Raw genomic sequence first — 16,133 nt, 5'->3', positions numbered from 1 at the left:
GTTGCACCTTTTCAGGCTATAAAAGGAAATAATTATTGAAATTCTTGGGAATTTCAAATGTTGCTGGAGAATACAAAGTGAATATGACAAAGATTAATAATTGGTATTAATTCTGCCATATTGGGGGGTAATTGTTGACACACTAAAAGTACAGCCCAAATCAAATAGCCCAAAGAGTGAAGCCCAATTGGGGAGTCCAGGATAAAGGTCCAAACATGATTATTTATAAATGCAGTGGAAGCCCACGAACACAGTAACATCATCGCCGAAGCTTGCAAGACTCCCATAATCTGAGTGAATGGAGTACCTTACGGTCGCCTAGAGCGATGACCCCGTTCTCGCCCAAACCTTTGAATCGCCCAGGATCTTAGCAAACATAAAGTATTATGGTTGTCCAGAATAGCAGTTATTGAAGCAGTTATTGAGTAATCTTATCACATTCCATGATTCAAGGAGCCTAGTTGAAGGCGGTTGAATAACAAAGAGTAATAACAACAGTTAGAGACGACAGTTCCACGACAAATTAGCCACCATAAAGAAAAATGGTAGTTATAAAACAATCAAGCAGTTTCCAAACGGTTTGTCACGAGAAAGTCATCAAGGGAATATAAAAAGGAAGAGAAGACATAGACGAAAGGACGGAGAATCAAACACTCTCAAACAGAGAATATGTAATTTTAATTTCTTAGCTTAAATTTAAACACTTCTTTTAGTACTCGTGTGCTTGCGCCCCTTGGAGGCATTCTGTTTATTTTCAATTGTAAATCATCGTCAATAAAACACCCCCTTTTGAGACTTTGTCTCAAGAGGTCCGTTCTTTACACAATCGTCTAATCCTTTTTTTAATTGTTAACGACTACTCGCACGAAACGGATTGCTTCTACTGCTATGACTAATCGTGCAATTACAAGAAATGGTATCTGTCAATGTGCTCATATTAAAACAATCATTAAAGTTGGATAATATTATATAATTCACATTTCGTGAGCCTATTTGACGTTAAACCTTCAGCTACTATTTTTACAGGTTTTTTTTTTTTTTTTTTGGGAAGAATGAATTTTTGAATAATAATTTTTAAGAGAATATATAGTTAAAAAGTAAGAAAATGTTTCGGATCTACACTAAAAATGTTTTTATTGTGAAAATGTGTGGTTGAAAATGAGTATGAGGAAAAGAAGAATGATAAAAAATTATTATAAACAAGGGCGCAATTCCTTTAGCTTTTCTCCTATTTTAGATCCGTTGCATTTTTTTTTTTCACTAATTATATATGTCGAATTAATAGAATTAGGCTTGGTTTGGATTGTTCTTAGAACTTAAACTTTTCATTCTCAAACAGGTTAACTCACAAATGGCCACTGAACTCACCTAAAAATTACAAAACGGTCATTGGAGTTACAAACTTGCAGAAACGAACACTTAACTTACCAGCGCTTACACTAACGGTCACTGAAATTTACAAACTTGCAGAAATGATCACCATTAGGATCGTTATGATTTTAACTCAAACTTAAAGGACCAAAACACGTGAACATAGAAACTTGAGGACTTCAAGTACAAATTTCAAACCTTAAAAACCCTACAGCCACACGACGGTGCTGTGGTGCCCATCACTAGTGCCGAGATGAATCCATTTGCTAGCATCGCAGCGCCAGCGTTTCTACTATTTTTTTTTTGCTTTGGGGCGCCTAGTACTCTACTTCCTCTGCTGTTTTGACTGGGTGTGTCTCATTTCCTCATTTTCTTCTTCTTCTTCTTCATTAACTTGGCTTCCTTTGTTCGTTCTTTTCCGTACTTCAACACCTAACACATAACACTAAAACCACATGTTAAGATGGCCAAAACTCGTAAAAATTAACTAAACAACAAGCTTAATGGCATTGATATTATGAGTGAAATATCGCTTATCACATACAACGACTTACAATCTTCCACATTTCACCAAAAAAATTACAATGACAAAAACTAGATAGTCGCAATCAAAATAGAGTTCATTGACAAAAAAATATAATAGAATTCAACTGGCGTCATTTTGTCATCAAGTTGTTCCATGCTTTACTAAGAGTTACCGTTGAGTTCGAACTTCCACTGGCTCTTGGCCTTCACTGAGGTAGAGATCCCTTTTTATTGAAATTGGTTCTTGGTTTTGGTACGAAGGACATCGAACTACCAAACCTGTTTGTCTAGCATTCTCAGTAGGCCGAGAAAGAAAATGCCGGAATATACCTTGTTCAATTCCAATAGTAGTAGTCGATTGTGAATAGGCAAATTGTTGTCCAACATTAGCTCTTGCAGCTTCCCATGTCCTCGAACCATTTATGTCCTCCTACAATTTATGAAAAAGGATGTCAGCCAACATAATAAATAAAACAAAAATAGGATATACATATATGATTATGACTTAGTATATACCTCATTTGTTGTGTAGCTTGCCTGCTAAGCATGGTTCGAGTGGTATCTTTTATTGTGCCCCTTTTGACTGTAAATACTACATTTCAATCTCTTCTTGCCATCACCTCTCCTATCAATCTTCTTCATCTTCTCTTTGGACAACACAGCTTTCTCAACCCCTCTTCGGCTCTTTCTCTGCTTCCTACCTCTTTTTTTGGTCACCCAAGTTGGGGGTTTCACTGGGTCGAAGCCACTTGAAGGCCACATTTTTTGTCCATTCATAGGGCATATGCAATTTTCATAAGCTTTTAAGTAAGTTTCAACTTTGTAGCTCTCATCCACAAATTGCAAAGGATCCTTACCCCACTCATGGATGCCGGCTATTGCGTGTGGACAAGGCATACCAATTAGATTCTACTTGCTACATGAGCATGTCCTCCTTTGTAAATCACCAAAAATTGACCATCAGAATACGATCCAAAAACTTGATTGCATTTTCCCATTGAATATTGCTTTACACAAAAAAGAATCACGTGTACTACTTTCATTTTTTTTAAATAAATTTTTGGACATATATCGCTAAAACTCCTTGCGATCAAATCGTAGCATTTGTGCATCCGTGCTATTACCTTGTTTTGAATTAAGTGAAGGATAGTCAAAATATCCTTTCCCCTCATTTCCTTTATGTATTTGTTAAAGCATTTGTAGAGATTGTTTAACAAAATGTCACATTTGGAAGCCGTCATGAAATGGGACTTCGACCATTGCTCAACTAGTTTAGCACATAACCACTCCCAGGCAGTTTTCTCCTCTTCCTTAATTTTGTCCATCTAATATGTAAACTAGCCAACTAGGTAGACTTAGCTGCTCTTCACAACAAATCCTAACTTTCAACTCTTTAAAATCTTTGCGAAAAAAGTTGGAGTACATATGCCTTACACAAAATCGATGCTCAACCGCTAGAAAAAAACTCGAACACCATATTCTCCAACCTTTTATGTCTATCAAACATAATTCTGACTCCATATGCATTTTTGAGCATCAAATTTTCCTCCAACAGTTTCAAAAACCAGAACTAGCTAGCATTACTTTCAGTTTCAACAATAGCATGTGCAATTAAAAATATACATCATTTATATCAATACTCATCGCAGCAAGTAACTAACCACTAAAATTGCCTTTCAAGAAGCACCCATCTATGCAAATAACGGGCCTACAACCACCCAAAAAGCCCTTTTTGTAAGCATCGAAGCAAACATAAATCGCCTTAAACACAAGCTCATCTAAAGATAATATAATAGATGATCTTGGGTTTGTTCTCATAACCTCAGCTACATACGAACCCAACAAACCAAATTACCCAACTAGCAATCCTCGAAGCAACTTCTTAGCATATCTCCTATACCTCCATGCCCTTGTGTTACTAGTCTCTAAACTATACTCTTTCAAAACAATTGCTTAAACAATTTCACATCTCACTTTGGCACAATAGTAAAGGTCTCAATGTATCTACGGACTAACCAACTTGCGATATACTTATATTCTTCAATGCTTTACTATAGGTATGGTCCGGTTCGAACGATTTAATTTGCTACAATGAATCTTCCTCCAACAGTGAAGCCCAAATACGTCGTGGACAATTTTTTCCTTTGCAACGACCTTCTAATCTGTATCTATCATTATATAGAAAGACCACATCAAACTTATTATGAATGCTGAAGTTTTTAACCACAGCCTTTACCTCCTTTTTGGACCTAAGCTTCAATCCTACCTCAAGCATTCTAGGTATGTAACAACTTCTTCGTCACTATCAGAATGAATGTTTCGAAGGTCATCTGAGAGTACATATTCAGAATTGTCAGATTCATCAGCTGCTTCCAACGACACTATCTCATTCCTCATATCGAGTTCAATATTCTGGGTAACATTTTCCTCAAAGAGAATGTCGTTATCTTCACGAAGGCTATAATCGGAATCATTGAAGATGATGTCTTCTTTACCAAATCACTGTTCAAATAACCTAGACAATAGGAGATTATAAATTTGCTTAGTTGACAGTATAGTGAAAAATAAAAATTTGTAAGAACCTACTGAATTATGAAATTTACTGTACAAACGTTTCAAAGAAAAAAAAAAGAAGAAGACCCAACTAATGTCCAACTCACGTGAACAGACAATCAAATTAATGGAGTCTTTATGCCATTTCAACACAAAGACACAACTAATGTAGCTCCAAAATCTGTCCAAAGTTACTTTATGCGAACAATATAGACAAAAAATGTAAAAAAAAATAAAAATAAAAAAACTCCTAACCTTCATCTTGTTTCTCCAGATCCAACATGTCAAATAAATTTTAGAAGATCTTGGTCCCCACTCTTCGATTTTCACAGAAAAAATTATAGAAATATGTACTATCTTGTGTGGTTTGAAAGGAGGATTTGAAGATTTGGGTTCTTGATTGAAAGCTTACCTAGGGATTGAGAACAATTTATTGGATGATTAGGGCATGATTTTTTTCCCAAATTTCGTCCATTATTGTGTCTCCACTATTTTTGAAGTTTACGTTTGGGTTTGGGGGTTTTTTAAGTTTGAAATTTGCACTTGAGGTCCTCAAGGGTCTATGTTCACGTGTTTTGGTCCTTTAAATTTGAATTAAAATCATAACGGTCCTAATGGTGACCGTTTCTACAAGTTTGTAAACTTCAATGACCGTTAGTCAAAGCGCTAGTAAGTTAAGTGACCATTTTTACAAGTTTATAACTTCAGTGACCATTTTGTAATTTAGATAAGTTCAGTGACCGTTCGTGAAATTAACCCTTCTCAACCAACATGACTATTTTAAGTATTTGCTAAACATAAAAAGCTTTATTATGAAAAAATCTGTACCATTCGGTAGCAAATTTTGAGAGAGTTGATAAGTGCAACTTCCCAGACTTTGCTTTTACCTTCTCAAAACATCCATTAAAATACCAATTTTAATCCTTATCAATAAAATTAGTTTTTTTTATGTCTCGAGTTTAGTGTATTTTTATTGGTTCTCTATTCTAAGTTTTGAGTAGTATGCAATATAAATCACCCAAATTTTATAGCTATATTTGCAAAAGATATAATTAATTAATTGTTCAGATTTAGGGGTATTTGAGCCACATTATTCCAAAAAAAATACATTTTTAAACAGTAATTTGACTTCATTTTAACCACACATTTTTCAATAAATTAATATCACACACAAATAAAAAAAATTCCTTATTTTTTAACCACACATTTTCCATCAATACACTATTCAAGAATGCATTATTACCAAAGTAATGTGACTCAAACACCCTCTTAATCTATGCATTAAAATTTAAAAAGTCGCTATATTTAAAATAGGGAAATTTTTTTGTGTGGTCTTAAACATTTCACGTCAATTGTAGTAGGACGACAATGGACAGAATCGGTCCATTACTCTGTTACTCAACCCAAAAATTAAAAATTTGACTCAACATGACAAACTAAAACAATAGGGTAAAATGATAAATTTATATTTTCTATAAGGATAATTATATTCACACAATAATTTTAATTTCTTGCACTACATTTTAATTGCATTTAACGTTCTTAATATTTGCTCATTAGCACGTATGTCATGAATAAATTTTTATGCCATTGTTATCATAAACTTTCCATTAGTTGACACGTTTTGTATTTAAAAATAATGTTATGTTCAAAAATTTGTTGAAATGACGTAAAATGACTTATTTTTCATTCAATTTTTTAAAAAATAAACATTTTGATATAAATAGTCATAAAGAACGAAATGTACTAATTAATGAAATGTTGAAGATAAGATTACGACGAAAAAAGTTAAGAAGTTAATTGTTATGATGAGCAAAGTTTGAGGAGCTTAACTACACTTAAAATATAATATATCAAATGAAAATTGCGGTGATAATATAACCACTATTACTATAATAGAACAATTAATTCCATCGTCACAACCCCATCCATACACATTGCAAAACCTATTGTCGCCATCGCAAACCGCCACTACGGTGATTCCCAAATCTTAAACTACATAATATTATTCTTAGAACTTAGGTTACTAACGATTTATTGAAATTGGGAATTTTTTATAACCGATTTGAATAAACGATGAATAAGCGAGTGATATTTATAAGTCTAAAAAAATATATGGATGAAAAATGACTTGATTGGATATGAACCAATTATATATCAATCGATTGATTATAAATAGGTGCTGAATATGCTTATTAATATCTTGCTATATGTACATAAATTTACATAATGAATTACATAATACTACGTGGTACTCTACCATTTGTTAGTTTAAAATATAATTGACCTTTTCATCCAATATTTTTTTCCACAACATATTATATAATCTATTATGTACATTTATTATTAATATTAATATTATTATTATTATTATTATTATTATTATTATTATTATTATACAAGTAGCAAAAATGTGAACGTTATCCATCATATTAGGCCATTAAATTTAAATTTTTATCTCTTGTTTGAATTTCGCACCTGTTATATTTTTCATTTTCATTCTTCAAAAAATTAAAAACAAACGGGGGTTATAATATCAATTCACATCTCAATTAATTTATCAAAAATTAAAAAGGTGGACAATAAAAAATGGCGGGAACCCTTAACATATACCCTTTCCCAATCTTCAATCTGGGGTTTATCCTACGGTATTCCTCGCACAAAGGGAGATGTATAAGAACAGCCAATTTGATGGCAACGCCGCCTTCGCCGGGGGCGGTTTCATGCCTTCTCAGGCCACCCAAACTGCCGATCCTTCCTTCTCTCCCGTCAAGGTATGCTCGTGAAAAGTCAAAATTACCCTTTTCATTTCTATTATTTATATCGTTAGTAAAACGCAGGAAATCCCTGATCGTTTAATTCCCTGCTTATTTCTGCAAACCCTAAGATCTGTATTGTTTACAGTTACGGGTTTTCAAATCTTTTATACTATCCAATTTTTTGAAATACCAGGGCAACGGCTGATATTTTTAGATATTTTTGTTTCTTATTTCTTTGTTTGGAGCCCAAACAGGTTTTTATCCTAAGTGAATTTCGTCCCTGCAAAATTGATTTTATAGCAAGAGAATAGTTTTTCATACAGTTGTTTTCTGGATTCTAGGTTTGAGTTTGAGAGCATACAGTTGTTTTGCTATTTATCTTAGTTAAACAGCTCTAAAATCTTAAATATTTAGTAACTTATTGTTTCTTTCTGGATTTTGTTTTGTAGAATCGTGACGCACAGTCTTTACTTCCATTGACTGTGAAGCAAATCAGCGAAGCATTTCAAGCGAGTGATGACAAAGTGAATTTTCTAATAGACGGCGTTGATGTGAACAATGTAGGGCTTCTTAAAATTATATTTTTGAATTTTTTAGATCATTTATTTTTTCACTTATATGATTCATCAACTTATTTGGATTGGGTCTTGTTAGGTAAAATTGTTGGGGATGCTGTATGACAAAGCTGAAAGGATTACTGATGTTTCGTTTGCACTTGATGATGGAACTGGGCGCATTGACTGCCATAGATGGTGATATCTTTTTCTCCACATTTCATTTTTTTTCTCCTCTCATTGGCGATAGACAATGATATGATTTTTCCACAAGTTGAAGTGTTTGATTAAACTTCCGTATTTTTCTTTAATTTGTGGCTTCTTTACAAGCTAAATTTTGTCTCTATGTGCATTTTTAGGGTAAATGAAGCTGTTGATACTAAGGAAATGGAGCTAGTATTGTAATACTCTTTTTTTTTGGATATACTACTTTCTGTTGGTGGTTATATCGACTTGTTTCTAACTGGTTTTGATACGTTGATATAATAGAAATGGCATGTATGTAAGGGTTCATGGGCACCTGAAGGGCTTTCAGGGCAAGAAACAATTGATGGTATACTCTGTCCGGTAAGGATCGTATAAATCTATTTTTGAGGTTTGAGATTTTTTTCCCTTCATGCTTTCTACTGAATTTATGTGTGTAAAACACTTGATATTGTGCATCCTGGGATTTTAGCGATAAATCTCTCCCTCCCCTCCCCCCAGCGAACATGCAGGCACAATTCTGCTGGATGAAAATAAGATATTACCAATGGCATATTTTCTATAATGTACATAGTCTACTCTTAGTCTACTCTATTTAACCTGCGAAAAAATTTCATATTTTTGGATAACAATATGTGGAATTTTGTACATTAGATTTGGTGAGGCTCAAATTGAGGAATTAGAAGTCCCCTTAAAGCAAATAGTAATTTTGTTATTCGCTACTATATATCGTTTTGTGATGTGTTTATCTTGACTTCAATTGGATGGTGTTATACATAATGCAGTACAAAATTTTCACTCATAAAAGACCTGAGTAAATGGGGCTTTGCTGATATATTGGTTTTTATATTGCTGATCCAAAATTAGCATTTACTCCCTTCGTCCCAATTATAAAGGCTTGTTTTGTTTTTCACACAGATTAAGAAATCTTTTTTGCCAAAATCTTTCCTAGTTTACCCCTATTTAATTTTTAGCATGTAGTAGTAAATTATTGTTGGAATTAGTAAAGAATTTGAATAATTTAATTTGAAGAAGAAGAAATGAGAGTTGTTCCATGTTTTCAAGAAGTGGGAAATGTGTGTATTTGGATTATTTCAAGAAATTGGCATAGTAAGTGGGAAAAATTTAAATAAGGATATATTAATAAAGAAACAAAACAAAATATTCTAAATTTGGAAGCATGCCTATATATTTGGGACAAGAGAAAAAGAAAACTCGGTCTATATAATTAAGACGAAGGGAGTAGTATTCTGCATTTAAGCAACCCAATGATGAATCTACCAGCTTTTGTGGAAATTTTAGAAAATTAATTAAAAAAATTTGATAGTTGTTTTATTCTTTTGGAAAAGCTTATTTTAGCCCCACTCTTTTGAAAAAAATGCATTTTCAACAATGTTTTGACATCATTTCAACTACATATTTTTCAATAAAATAATATTGCATGTAAATCTAAAATTTTTCCTTATTTTTTAATCACATATTTTTCATCAATACACTATTCAAAAATTCATTCTTTCCCCAAAAATGGGGCTCAAACAAGAGCTTAATATAACTTCAGCAGTTCTGATCTGGCCGTCAGCATCTAACATAATAAGGTGTAATACTATCTCCACATGGTTATACTAATGATTCCTAAGAACCTGTATTATCTTATAACATTCTTGCCTTTTGATTAGTTAACACCTAAGCGAACATTCTTACAGTGAAATGCATTTAGCTGAATAATGAGGATGTATCAGCAGTTTTATCTAACTCTCACATTAATAGCACGGCAGGGAAGTGTTTATAAACGTTTTAAATTATAAATAGAAAGGATAAGTGGGTAGTACTCGTGGGTCCTCGAAATTTTTGTATAAAAATTATAAACATGAGCCAACATAGGATGAGAAAATATCTGTTGTCATGTTTTTAATGCAATCTTTTTATCTTATTCTTGAATCCTTGCAGTTCTTTCCTTGTTAGATAGAAATTTAATTATGCTGGGCTGTTATTTTTAGGCCTGTGACAGACTATAACGAGATTGCATATCACTTTGCTGAATGTGTATATGTCCATGGCCACAACACCAGGCTTCGGGTATACTTATAACCGTTAACAAGTTTTTGTGTAAAATAGCCTGTTATGTATTCATAAAGATGTTTTTCCCACAATTCTTATCTCCTTAGAAGCTGCAGGATGCAGCCACAGCTCCTACGCACATACCAAATTCTGCTGTTAATACCCCTTCAAAGGGTTTCCAGGCTACTCCATCCAATAATGTAAACTATATTTATTAAAGCAATTTTGATTACTTACTTTTCCTAATTAAAGTAACTGATGGTTATATTATTGCCTTTTCAGTTTTCTGTACAATACGACATGGATGGGCTCAAGGCAATAGATAAATTGGTTTTGGACTATCTGCACCAACCACCAAGCCTGTGAGTTATATGAGCTACTTATCCATCTAATAAAAGATTAGTTTTCTCTTCTTTCTCTTCCAGAAATTCCCATACATATTTGTGAGTGATTTGTTGTGTTTGCACTCAAGCACACCCCCAAGGTGAACAGTTTGGTTCTACAGATGGTAACTATGTATCACAATATCATCGGTACGTAACACCTTCTGGAGGGTCTCGTCTTTCTGATGTAAGTTTTAGAACAATCAAGGCTGTGGAACCTGTAGATGGGGTTTATGCATTCTATAATATGAAAAAGATCTGGAGGTTTTCAGTCTTTTCACGGTCAATATTTTGAAAAACAAGTTTCAGGGGCTGCTGGCAAGCAGTACCACAATCTTGATAATATGTAAACTTCGTGGAAAATAATTAGTTTTCGTTCAGTAAGTACACTTTTGTAGTAGCATTTAGAATTGTTCTCTTGATTACAGGCGCCATTATAGTACATTTGTAATGTTGTTTTAATTTTATTATTTCTACTTTATTTCTTCTTTTTTCCCACTGAAAGGGATAAGTAATGATTGTGTTAATTAAGACGTACCGTGCCCAATCTTGATTGACTATGTAACTTTGCCAATTTTAACTTTCACATGTTGAAGAATAAGTACGTGACATCCAGAAGCAATAAACCTGAAATTTGCAAATAATTCTTGTATCTGACTCAACCTCAAAAAATCTTGAACTGGTTCTGTAAAAGTCACCAGTATATTTTCAAGCCAATTTATTGCAAAAATTGATATCCTCAGCTTACCTCCCAGCAAAATTATGGAACAAATTCCAGGAATTAGATATTCATTATGATGCTTTTGCTTATATAGTGCATATAGGAGAAAATATATTGCCGGATGATCAACATGCGCATGCGATTAGCTGCTAAGTACCTCAAATGTGATTGATAGATACATGGTTCATATGCATTCTTGACCCAGTGACAGTTTCATTGTTATACATCAGCTTTTTAGTTTTCTAGTGATTGTAATGGTTTTCTTCCATCATATTTTCAAATTTTGTCGTAGGTTATGGTGCAAAGGTATCATGTTGTTCTTGTTGCTGCTGTTGTTTTGCTTCACTTTTGGTATCTTGCAGACATATAACATTATGCGATTTTAGTGAGGCATAGTGGATGACGGTTGCCTGTCTCGATTGATAATAAAATCTTCTTATTTTCTTGTTTCGGGGATCTCCTGAGTTGTATTGTTTCAAGTATCTAAAGAGCCTGAGACCTTAGTGAAGTTTTTTCAATATTTCAGTGCACGGGAGAAGGGAGTCCATCGCAATGAGCTTGTTTCCCCCCCCCCCCCCCCCCCCTCCCTCCCTCTCTCTCTCTCTCTGTACAGAACATATTCATCCTTGATTTTTGGGTCCCTTGACAGAGAAGCTATTGAGTCTCTTGAATCAGAAGGTCTAGTTTACTCAACAATTGATGAATATCACTACAAGTCCACTGCCAATGGTTGAATTCCAATAAAAGAGTGGAAGTGGTTGAAGAATATGCTTATGCCTTTTTGTTGCTGCCAATAGCTATGTATGTATGCTACCACAGATTTATATATGTATCTGGCAATCTTCCTTTTCTTTTAGTTTCTGTCGGCTACTTTATTAGATGGAAGTGAATTCAGTAGTGAATCAAATTCATAGCTTTTTATTAAAGAAGAAGAACTCTGCCATTTTCGTCCTGTGATGTCTGTTATGTTCTATACTACATTTCTTCATTCGATCAAAAGATATATGGTTTTCAACATAAATATCTGTTTGCGGTTTGTGATGGGACTCTTAACTCTGAATTTGTGAAAGCAAAATCAGTCTGCATTATATTCTTTGTGATTGGACCACCATTCCTAACTGTACATTATCCTCCAACTAGTGTCACCTGCAGAAAATATAGCGATGATGGCTACTTATTGTCTCAAATAAATTTAGTTCTTTGAGGTTTAGCTATGTTATATTAAAAAGGTTGAATCCCAACTTTGAGGGTCCCACCGCCTCGCCCCTGGAGCATTGCGAGGGGGGTAAATCGCAGAATGTGCCTCAGTAGGTTAAGAAATAAGAGTTTGTTCATACATTGGTGTTCACAAAGAGTTCAATTTCATATCTCATGAATCAAACCCTCACACTACGGCTACCAGTAAGGTTGAGACTATCTCACTCATATCTTTTGTACTATTGGATTTTGTCTCGGGGGGCATTTTTAACAATATTATATTAAATCTATTAACTCTCACACATTCATTTTTTTACATTTGGAAAATGATTTGAAGTTAATATTAAAAATAAAAGAGGATAAAAAGTGAGATCGTTTCATTTTTGTTATAAAATGAGAGGAAAAGAGAATAGAGAAAACTCAATAAATCTTTTGTATGTATCATTGAAAATCAAAGTCCGATATTTATAGGTAAGAATCAGGGATACAATGGTAATAATTTCTAGGGTTACACGGGTACAAATGTCATTCACCAATAAATTTTAATGAACTTTCATTTACAACACTCCCCCTTGAATGACATATTACAAAATATTTGTCTCGTTAAAATCTTGTTTGATAAAAATCCAATGGGAAAAAAAATCAAACGAAGGAAAAAGAGTATAATTATTTTGGAGTATTAAAATTAAATGCTGCCTCATTAAAACCTTGCTAGGAAAATCCAATGGGACAAAATCTAAGCGAAGGAAAAAGAGTACAGCTACTCCCCCTGATGTCGATCACTGAAAATCTTTGAGTTGACGCATTCCAATCTCATGAACTAATTTCTTGAATGTAGATATTGACAGCGCTTTTGTGAATAGATCAGCTACATTGTCACTTGAGCGAATTTGTTGAATATCAATGTCACAATTCTTCTGAAGTTCATGTGTATGAAAGAATTTTGGAGAAATATGCTTCGTCCTGTCGCCTTTGATATAGCCTCCTTTGAGTTGTGCGATACAAGCTGCATTATTTTCAAACAAATTTGTTGAACTATCTTTTGTTGAAGTCAATCCACATGATAATTGGATATGATGGGTCATATTCCTCAACCACACACATTCTCGCCTTGCTTCATGGATTGCAATAATATCAGAATGATTTGAGGATATTGCCGTCAAGGATTGCTTCACAGATCTCTATGATATAGCTGTTCCTCCACGTGTAAACACATGTCTTGTTTGTGATTTAGTTTTATGTGGATCGGAGAGATAACCTGTATCTGCATATCCTACTAAAGCAGATCCTGACTTTTGAGAATAAAATAGTCCCATATCAATAGTACCTTTTAGGTAACGAAAAATATGTTTAACACCATTCCAATGCATTTGAGTTGGTATAGAGCTATATCTTGCAAGGAGATTTACAGAAAAAGCTATGTCAGGTTGAATGCAATTTACAAGATAAGTTAATGCTCCAATTGCACTAAAGTATGATACTTCAGGATCAAGAATCTTTTCTCCATCTTCAAGTGGACGAAATGGATCTTTTTTCACATCAAGTGATCGAACAACCATAAGTGATGGCAATGGATGTGCATTATCCATATAAAAGCGTTTCAAGACTTTTTCTGTATAAGTAGATTGATGAAAAAATAATCCCTCTAGAAAATGTTCAATTTGTAATCCAAGACAAAATTTGATTTTCCCCCAATCTTTCATCTCAAATTCATTTCTCAAATAATCTGTAATTTTGTTGAGCTCTTCACGAGTTCCAATTAAATTTAAATCATCAACATAAACTGCCACAATTGCAAATCCAATATTTGTTTTCTTTATGAAAACACATGGGCAGATATCGTCATTTTTATAACCTTCTTTCAATAAATATTTGTTAAGACGATTATACTATATGCGTCCGGATTGTTTCAATCCATATAATGATTTTTGCAATTTAATTGAGAACATAGTTCTCAGACATATATCATTTATTCCTGGCACCTTAAATCTTTCAGGGACTTTCATATATATATCTTTGTCAAGTGAACCATATAGGTAGGCAGTTACTACATCCATAAGGCGCATATCGAGCCCTTGTGACACGGTCAAACTAATTAAGAACCTAAAAGTGATGGTATCCATTACGGAAGAATATGTTTCCTCATAATCAATTCCCGGTCTTTGGGAGAAACCTTGAGCCACTAATCGGACTTTGTATCTTGTAATTTCATTATTTTCATTTCGCTTTCGTACAAAAACCCTTTTGTATCCAGCAGAGATTACATTTTCAGGTGTTCGAACTATTAGTCCAAACACTTTTCGTTTCTCCAAAGAATTCAATTCTGCTTGTATCGCTTCTTTCCATTTTGGCCAATCACTTCTATTTCGACAGTCATTAACAGACTGTGGTTTAGGATCCTCATTTTGCATAATATCAAGAGTCATGTTAAAGGCGAAAATATTGTCTATAACAATATTATTCCGTTCCCATAATTTATGAGATATCATATAATTTATTGAGATCTCATTATTTTCGAACACCTCTAGTCTTCAGGAACCGTACATTCAATATTTGATTGATCAATTTTTTCTAATGTGATTTTTTTTGAAGTTTTTGGTTGGTTTTTCTCCTGTACTCTTCTTTTTCGAGGTACAGAGTCTTTTCAACCAACTGGTCGACCACGCTTCTGGCGTATTTGAGATTCATTTGCCACAGCAGATTGTCTTGCAAGGACATTAATTTTTGCTGAAATATTTTCTGTTGGAATATATTACTTTGTCACTTTTTTCGTGTCAACAAATACATCAGGTAGTTGAATTGCAACTTTTTGCAAATGAATGATTTTTTCTACCTTTTGTTCACATTGATTGCTGCGGGGATCAAAGTGAGATAGAGTTGTCTCATTCCAAGAAATTCTATCTTGTTTTTCAGGATGTAGTTTTTCTCCTCCCAAAGTTGGGAAAGTCATTTCATCAAAATGACAATCTGCAAAATGTGCAGTAAATAAGTTACCCGTTAAAGGTTCAAGATATTTAATAATAGATGGTGAATCAAAACCCACATAAATCCCAAGTCTTTGTTGGGGACCCATTTTAGTACGTTGTGGGGGTGAAATAGGAACTTGGACAACAAAACCAAAAACTCGTAGTTGAAAAATATCAGGTTCATGATCAAATGCAAGTTACAAAGGTGAATATTGATGATAGGCAGTTAGTCTTATACGAACCAATGATGCAGCATGTAATATGACATGACCCCAAACAGAAGTTGGGAGTTTTGTTTACATAAGTAATGATCTAGCAATAAGTTATAGACGTTTAATAAACGATTCCGCTAAACCATTTTGTGTATGAACATGTGCAACTGAATGTTCAATTTCAATCCCAATTGACATACAATAATCATCAAATGCTTGTAATCTAAATTCACCAGCATTGTCAAGACGAATAGTCTTGATTGAGTAATCAGGGAATTGTACTCGCAATTTTATGATTTGAACAAGTAGTCTAGCAAATGATACATTTCTAGTTGAAAGTAGGCAAATATGTGATCATCTTGTAGAAGAATCAATTAATACCATAAAGTAACGAAATGGTCCACATGGTGAGTGTATTGGCCCACATATATCTCTATGTATTCTTTTCAAGAAAGTTGGAGATTCAATATTGACCTTTGTAGTTGAAGGTCTAATGCCTAACTTGTCTTGCGAACAAGCTACACATGGATAATCATTAGATAAAAGAATGTCCTGATTCTTTAAAGGATGTCCATGTGAGTTGTTTATTATTCGACACATCATTATGGCTCTTGGATGTCCAAGTCGATC

At 33.7% G+C, this 16,133-nt stretch overlaps 1 protein-coding gene across 4 annotated transcripts; it reads left to right on the top strand.

Annotated features, from left to right (window-relative positions):
• The first annotated feature begins 7,060 nt into the window (after positions 1 to 7,060).
• On the top strand, positions 7,061 to 12,149 carry LOC111368686 (replication protein A 32 kDa subunit B). Of its 4 annotated transcripts, none has more exons than XM_022990082.1 (9): positions 7,061 to 7,223; positions 7,658 to 7,768; positions 7,863 to 7,960; positions 8,122 to 8,163; positions 8,252 to 8,329; positions 9,964 to 10,042; positions 10,132 to 10,224; positions 10,307 to 10,386; positions 11,655 to 12,149. In XM_022990082.1, the coding sequence occupies exons 1-9, from the start codon at positions 7,119 to 7,121 to the stop codon at positions 11,860 to 11,862; spliced, it is 894 nt and encodes a 297-aa protein (XP_022845850.1). In that variant the 5' UTR covers positions 7,061 to 7,118; the 3' UTR covers positions 11,863 to 12,149. The 4 variants fall into 4 exon arrangements, with proteins under 4 accessions (XP_022845850.1, XP_022845866.1, XP_022845858.1 ...); XM_022990098.1 differs by lacking the exon at positions 11,655 to 12,149 and adding an exon at positions 11,421 to 11,648 and having other exon boundaries at positions 10,135 to 10,224; XM_022990090.1 differs by lacking the exon at positions 11,655 to 12,149 and adding an exon at positions 11,421 to 11,648.
• The last annotated feature ends 3,984 nt before the right edge of the window (positions 12,150 to 16,133 follow it).

Source organism: Olea europaea, chromosome 2 (genome assembly GCF_002742605.1).
Source record: "Olea europaea var. sylvestris chromosome 2, O_europaea_v1, whole genome shotgun sequence".
NCBI classification, from domain to species: domain Eukaryota; kingdom Viridiplantae; phylum Streptophyta; class Magnoliopsida; order Lamiales; family Oleaceae; genus Olea; species Olea europaea.
The sequence above is the reverse complement of the archived record's forward strand: the minus strand, read 5'-3'. Positions and strand labels throughout refer to the sequence as shown.